This window comes from Bos indicus, chromosome 3, assembly GCF_029378745.1.
Source record: "Bos indicus isolate NIAB-ARS_2022 breed Sahiwal x Tharparkar chromosome 3, NIAB-ARS_B.indTharparkar_mat_pri_1.0, whole genome shotgun sequence".
Classification (NCBI taxonomy): domain Eukaryota; kingdom Metazoa; phylum Chordata; class Mammalia; order Artiodactyla; family Bovidae; genus Bos; species Bos indicus.
Genome location: NC_091762.1, coordinates 98345975 through 98353734, shown reverse-complemented (window position 1 = coordinate 98353734; position 7760 = coordinate 98345975). Strand labels below are relative to the sequence as shown.

The following is a 7760-nucleotide window of genomic DNA, read 5'->3' as shown; positions in this document are numbered from 1 at the left end:
ATTTTTCTAAATATTCTTTATGTATTCTTTTAACCTTCTGGAACTTGAAAAGTTGTGAAACATAAGAGACAGAATTGGAATAATTAAGTTTTCAGATAAGAGAAGAGCTAACTCATTCAGTGAAAGGGAGCAGAGAAAGTTGTTACTGAAAAAGCAATGAGATTCATCCTAAACCCTAATACAAACTTGGTAGAACTGGAGAAAACATTAAGAAAAATTGCTGAAAAAGTATTTGGGGCAATTATTTTTTATTTGTAAAACAAAATTGACTTGATTATGAGAAATGGCTAATTTTCTTTTCTTTTTTTGGCCACACCCCACGGGATGCAGGATCTTGGCTCCTCAGAGCAGCGATCGAACTTCAGCCACCCTGCGGTGGAAGTGTGGAGTCCTCACCACTAGAATTACCGATTTTTAAAAATTTAAAAATCTAGTAGCTAATGTAGAGCATTTCAATTTATGGTCAAGTTTGATCTTGTCCAATTTTGGCCTATTGTGAAGTTGCTGCTATAGATTCTATAATATTAGCAACGTGAGATATATTAATATTCAGTTCAGTTCAGTCGTTCAGTCGTCTCCGACTCTTTGCGACCCCATGAATTGCAGCACTCCAGGCCTCCCCGTCCATCACCATCTCCCGGAGTTCACTCAAACTCATGTCCATTGAGTTGGTGATGCCATCCAGCCATCTCATCCTCTGTCGTCCCCTTCTCCTCTTGCCCCGAATCCCTCCCAGCATCAGGGTCTTTTCCAATGAGTCAACACTTCGCCTGAGGTGGCCAAAGTACTGGAGTTTCAGCGTTAGCATCATTCCTTCCAAAGAACACACAGAGCTGATTTCCTTTAGAATGAACTGGTTGTATTAATAGACTGTCAATGGTGATAAGTAGAATGAATTGGGTCTTTTCAGTCAACTACATTGCACAATCTCTCTTTCAAATCAATTAATATATTTTCTTGATTTATTCATAAACATCTGGGAAAGCAAAAAAGGTAACTGACAAAATCTTTGAGTGGCTGAAGCAACTCCTTCATTGGTCTCCATGGGACAAAGAGGAGCAGTGCTGAGAAATGGCCTTATGATACCACGTGGTTGAAAACAGGATTCATTTTTCAATAACGCTGGTCTCCAGTGTGAAAGACAATAAAACCTCTCCTTGATTCTAACTCTTCTTTTAATCCCACTTGGTCAGCTGGTAAGCCTTGCTTTTGAGTGGATGAATACTGGCTACGGGCTCCTTCCTGCTCTCCGCTATCACTAATCTGTGCCTCATAGGATGCAAGGATAGTGATTGAGTTGCTTTCCTCAGTGGTAGAAACCAGGCCTGAGAAGCATAAATCTGTACTGTGGGAAGCACACATTTGTCCTTGCAATTGTTTAATCTCAAAGGGTGGAATGTTTCTCAACATTGGAGAGGTAAGGAAGGGTCTGACTCCAGTCCAGGTTACTATTCGTGATTCCTTATGTCAGACCATAGGACATGACAAAGGATTTGCCCTGCAGGCTCCTCACACCAGACTTGGTGCACAGCCAGCACCTTGCAGTTTCTGGAGGGAGGTGCAGTCCAGGACTAGGCCCTTCACTCCCAGCAGCCATGTTCATATGCATACCTGCATTCCTAGCCCAGCTACCTCTTTTTGGAGGCTTCCTTACTTTAGCTGAGTGTCCTCAGCTAAAATGCTTTTTTTATTTTTAGTACCCTCTGCTGAGACCTTTTATTGGGGAAGGCATCTTGATTAAATTATTCTTCTCCACTTTGACTCAGGATTGTTCCATTCTAATTTTCTGTTTCTCCTTCCCTCCCATTCTCCCCAAGTTAATAAAATGGCAGGAGTCTTTTGTGCAGTGTTCTTTATAGTGAGACACTATTTCAAACCCAGGTCTCCCACATTGCAGGTGCATTCTTTACTGACTGAGCCACCAGGAAACCCAAGAATACTGGAGTGGGTAGCCTATCCCTTCTCCAGGGCATCTTCCTGACCCAGGAATTAAACTGGGGTCTCCTGCATTGCAGGCGGTTTCTTTATCTCCAGAGCTACAAGGGAAGCCCTAGTGTTCTTCATAGTGAGACACCATTTCCCCAGCCTGTGCTGCAGGTCACCTGACCCTTGTCCAGCACTGGAACTATGAGGAGCCAGACTATTTTCCTTTGTGGCCTCTTACACACCCACAATAAGGGGATAAAAGCATGACTGTTGCCTTTAGTTTCTCTTGTCATCCTAATTGGCCACTTCAATATCTAGTGGCTCTCGACAGGTAGTCCAGAGAGACCTAAGAGTCAATGCCTGCAAAGATGAGAGAGCAAAGTACCCATTCTTTGTGGCTCTAGGCCTTTTTAAGCTTAAGTAAAAAGCTTGTATGTATTGTCCATAATAACTCATGATAGATTTGCACTGTATTTAGAGGAAAGAGCCTGCTAGTAATTAAGAGTATACATTTTCATAACCCTGCATTCATTTTTAATGGAACATTTCAGGATTGTAGGTTACTGGTGGAACACAAGAATGAAGTATTAAAATGTTTCTTCTCACATGACTAGTTTTACATTTCCTTCCATTGATTTCATAAGCAGATTATATTTTGCACATAAAGCCAGGACTTTCAATGTTGGATGTTACGGAATTTCAAAAATACACACTCTAGTCTGAACATAGCTTCAGAAATGTTCCTGGTTCAGCCTTTGTAGATGCCTACAAGTTTCTATAATGTTCAATTATCAACTATAATATTACATTTTTAATTCTGTCTTTGAGATCAAAATAGAAGAAAATGCAGAGCATTGAATGTTTCTGGATGAAACACTTGGACCTTCCGGTTCTACTAGAATTATCACAAGTGTGAAGTCAGAACTGAGACTGTCATTGGAATCTGAGGCACTAACATTGCCCTTATAGAAACCCCGGCGAGCCTCAAGATGGCTACAATCAGAGAGCCCTTATACAGGGCACAGTCTTCCTCCTTTCCCTCTGACATTCCTTCCTTCTTTCTTTCCTCTCTTCCTTCTGTCCTCCTTTTCTTTCTTTCTTCCCTTTTTTTGTGAAGAGACTATATTGTGTTCATTTCTTTTCAGTGATATCAGCTGATACCTCTGTAAGATTTTGAGCGAACAGGCAGAGACAGTGAGAGGTAGTAGTGGTAGATGTTTCAAGAGATGTAGAAGCAGAGAGGAGAAGACAGACTTCACTGGGGTAGAATCTGACCGCTTCTGGTCTTCCTCCCCTCTGGTTGCCTCTCTGATGTGCGTGTATGAGCAGGTATATGCACGTGTGTGCATGTGATATTTATTTGAGTACACAATGTTAGATCTTGACATCAAAATTCCTCAGCTGAATAATCTCATAAGGTATGACTTATCTTCCCCATTTTGTGGAGGAAATAAATTAGATCAGCAGAGAAAAGCCATTTACCCAAGGTCAGTCAGCATGGTTAACCCAGGATAAAACCCAAGGTTATTGGATTAAAAAAACTGTGTTCTTTTCATTAAGCAACCATCCTTCTCTAGCCTGAGTATAACCTTGTCTCAAAATTACCTTCTTTCTGCCCCCGTCCCCGCCACTTTTGTTTATTAAACAGGGTACTCCCCTCACGTCTTTTTTCTTTATTCCAAATTCTATTTAGTTGAGTTTAGAGTTATCCTGAGTTATCCTGACTTATCCTGAGTTATCCTATTACTATTACAGTTATCCTGAGTTATCCTATTACTATCTTGCTTGGGCAGCTTCAATGAACGTGTAGTTTCACTACATGTACCAAACACATCATGTTAGAAAGGTATAAATTCTGGCAAGAAAATCTCTAAAGTATTATTCTTATATCAAATTCACTGAGAGCTTCGTACACTAACAGATCAAAAGAAAATGCACAGGTCTTTGTTTTCCCCCCAGCTATTAATGCTCAAGGACTGGAAAGGTCACTTTTGTAGAAACCCCAGGAGACTCAAGAAGCTACAGTCAGAGACTATATCTGGAGATCAGTTAGAAGAATGATGCCTTCTGAGTTACCACCCTTCCCATTCCATTTACCTCTGAGTCTAAAGTAAGCAGAGGAAATGATCATGGTGATGAAGACCATCAGAACACACAGGATCACAGTCATATCCTCCAGCCACATGACATCCAACTCGAAATGTGGATCTGAAATGGGGACTGTAGAGAGATGCAAGTGTTAGAAGAGTCACAGCAGGGAAAGGAGGACTGGATTACAGACTAACAATAGTTTCGCTTTTCACATTCCTATTGCTCCATACTTCTGGGCTTGTATGAGGGTGAAGGAAAAGTAGGCTGGGTTGTGTAGATGATCCTGGAGATGAGCACATTTGGGCTAAGTGTGGAAGAAGGCTGTGAAGAGGCAGATATCGTTTCTTCCACCCAAGCATCATGACACTTGCTCTGGTTGGCCATTATACCCTTGTCTACTTCACGAGGTGCTGCAGGCCCTCAAGAACTCTAGACCTCTTGAGAAATATGATGAAATAAAATAATCTGGAATGAGCAGAATCTATGAGATGAAAAAGATATTATAATTCTCAAAAGTTATCCTCTTACCTATAGCAGACAGGTTCTGGAAAGTATGTTTTCAGGGTGATTATAAAAGTGGAGAATATTCCCACCTCATAATACTGATTAATATGTCTTGTGATGGAAGCACCATTACCAACAGTTAGGGTATCTGTTTCATTGCTGGTCAGCTATGCCTATACAAAATTACTTTCCTATGTTAACTCTAGTTTGTTTCACTGACATGATTGTTCACTGATTCATTCTATCTTGTAGAGAAGGACAACCAAGACAGTAAGGATGGGGAAACAGGAGTCAGGAGTCTTAAATCCATGTCCTTGAAATAATGGTTGAAACAACTGACAATATTCTTCTTGGAGAAGAGAAAACTCAAAAGTCACCAAAATTGTTGCCCTCACAATATATTCCATATGGTCGTAGACTGTACAAATGGAGGGTAAACTGTTTCCCTAATAAATATCTACTTTACCCTATAATTTGATATAAATTCTCAGCCCTTGACTAAATCGGAGGTCCCTTTATAAGGGTGATAGCTTGAATTTTTTTTAAATAGAAAAATTGCTCTGGGGGCATGTGCAAAATGATCAGAGAGTGTAGTCAACAAGTCTCTCTCTTGGTCACACATCTCTATTTTTCTCAGATTAACATTAAGGAGAACTTCAAAGCTCTTCTCCTAAGGGGTAGAACAAAATTTAAAATAAAATTGAAAGAAAAGCTTGGAGATAAAATAGCTCTAGGGTGCTAAGAGTACCAGAAAATTGTGTGTGTGTGTGTTTAAATCTATGCTGACTTTTTGGTTTTCTTTCCTTCCTACTTGGCTAGGGATGTCCATGCTTCGAAGGAAAGTTAAGGTCATGGTGGGGTGTGAGTGAAGAAAGACATGCCATGAGCTTAGGAGAAAAGGGAAGAAGAATGATGGCAAACACATGTAACCCAATCTTCCCACCAGCTGAGACCCCAGACAGGGAATTGTGACAGAATCCATAGATAATGCTAATAATAATGATAGTAATAATAATATCAAACATTAGTGTGGTTTGCACTATGTGTGAACCCAGACTAAATGACTTCAATATATTGACTAATTTAACCTAAAATAACCTTATGAAATAGGCATTATCATCAATATTTTAAGGATGAAGAAACTACAGTTCAGAGACTTTAAATAAGTCCCTCAAGTTCACACAGTTAGTGGTATAGCCAAGAAAGTCTGACTCTACTCTGGCACTGATTCTTGGGAATAAATAGTATACATCTCTTGCAGGTTTCTCTGTGCATGACCTCCACAGAAAGCAGGAAGAGCAGAATATGTCTGTTGGAGACTCAAATGCTGGCTATTTCTTGAGAAGAAACATTTACCTGCATTTAGAAAGGCAATCTGATTTATTGTAAAATATTCAGAACAAGGGACACATGATTTGAACCCCAGTAATAATTTTATTATTTCCTGGGTCAACTGATGTAAGTTGATCAAATTTTACATTCTGCTGTATCTGAAGTTCCAAAGTGCAGATAATAATAAACACTGCATAAAGATGTTAAGAATTAAAATATACAATGTTTGTGGAATTTCCTGGAAATTCATATCTGTTAAATGAATTGACAAGTGCTTTCTGAATAGATAAACATCAAGAAGGAAATCAGTCCAGAAAGTCACGACAAACAGAAAGTTGCCTAAATAAGGAATGAGGCCTCTAAATGAGATAGTTACAGAGGAACCAATATCCATGGAGGAAAGTCCATTTTAAGTAAGGAGAAGAAAGTTCAGTAGCAATTAGAAAAGAGATTAGTGGATGGGTGTTCCTTGCCTAATTACCAGGAGTTGTGAGCACTGTGGGTGAAGGCCTCTGTGATCAATGACTTAGTTTTAGGTCTTCAAGTTAGAGTAAGCAAAAATAAAATTTTAATTTCCAGATTCACTATTAAGGATTCCAGATCTGCTTCGACAATGACAGTGACCTGCAAACTATTCTTGGGGTTTTCTGTTTTATCCAATGGAAGCCTCATAAATCACTAAGTACCCAGGCAATATTTCCCTGTAATGACCAATTCCTTTTCACAAGACTGCTGACTAAATATCTCTTTCTTTTTAATTTTATTTTTAGTCTTTCCACAGAGGATCAGTACACTACAGTTATTGAAACAGAGGTTTAAGTTCATGGTTGGGGTCCGGGCATTGCCATTACTTAGCTGTGTGAATAGCTATTCAACTTCTTTATATTCCAGATTTTATCACATATAAAATCTAGTTCACTGAAGAGTAAATGTATTAATATTATAAAATCCATACAGCACATAATAAATATTTAATATGTACTAGCTATTACCATAGTATCTTTCTCCTTTCCTCTAGCACAAATGGAGAGAGTATTTAGTTTGCTAACATGCAAAGCAAGATTCAGGTATGGCTTTTCTTAAAGTGAAATATAAAAGCAGTTTCCAGTCTAGTATTATTTAAGACTATTTGGTCTTTATTGCATAGGAGAAAATTAATAAATAAAATCCTCTGAATAGTTCAGCCCCACTTTGTGCATGGGGACCTCAAAGATAGAGCTGAGGACCCATTTTAAAATATGCTGGGTTCAGCTATCCCCAAACTTTTACAATTGCCCTTTCCACTTCACCTTCAAAGAGAGTCAAAGAGAGCCAAAGGGAAGGATCAGTTTCAGTTGTCCATACAGACCATGAGTAGTAGTAGTGTTAATCTGGCTCTTGGTGACCCCATGGACTGTAGCCTGCCAGGCTCCTCTGTCCATGGAATTCACCAGGGAAGAATACTGGAGTGGGTAGCCATTCCTTTCTCCAGGGGATTTTCCTGACCCAGGGATCAAACCCAGGTTTCCTGCATTGCAGGCAGATTCTTTACCATCTGAGCCACCAGGGAAACCTGAGAACAAACCATAAACTTAAGCAAAATATCTGTGGACATATAAATCATTTTGAGAAGAAGACTTTTTACTTTGTATCAGTCTCTTAGAATAATCTATAACCCCCAACGTTTAAGATATACTGAATTATTATCTCGTCTAAGCTAAGCTAAAAGTACAGGAAGAATTGGCTGGATTTTTGGCAGAATATAGTTATTTTACTGAAGAAAATATTTTCTTTTGCTAAGGAGAAGAGATATCAGCAGTTTGTATCATTAAACTCACAAAATTCTGGAGGCTGGAATCCAAACCCAGTGACATGAGGTCCAAAAATTTATTGTTCATGGAATTCAAACAAATATTTGAGGTACAAGA

The 7760-nt window shown here is 39.2% G+C and overlaps 1 protein-coding gene across 1 annotated transcript in view; it reads right to left on the bottom strand.

The window, feature by feature from the left end:
• Window positions 1-287: 287 nt before the first annotated feature.
• The window catches only part of LOC109557088 (selection and upkeep of intraepithelial T-cells protein 1-like), a 56661-nt gene continuing 49188 nt past the window's right edge, over window positions 288-7760 (bottom strand). The window contains 2 exon segments of the mRNA XM_070781870.1: window positions 288-370; window positions 4024-4146. Coding sequence (XP_070637971.1) covers window positions 288-370; window positions 4024-4146 — 206 coding nt within the window.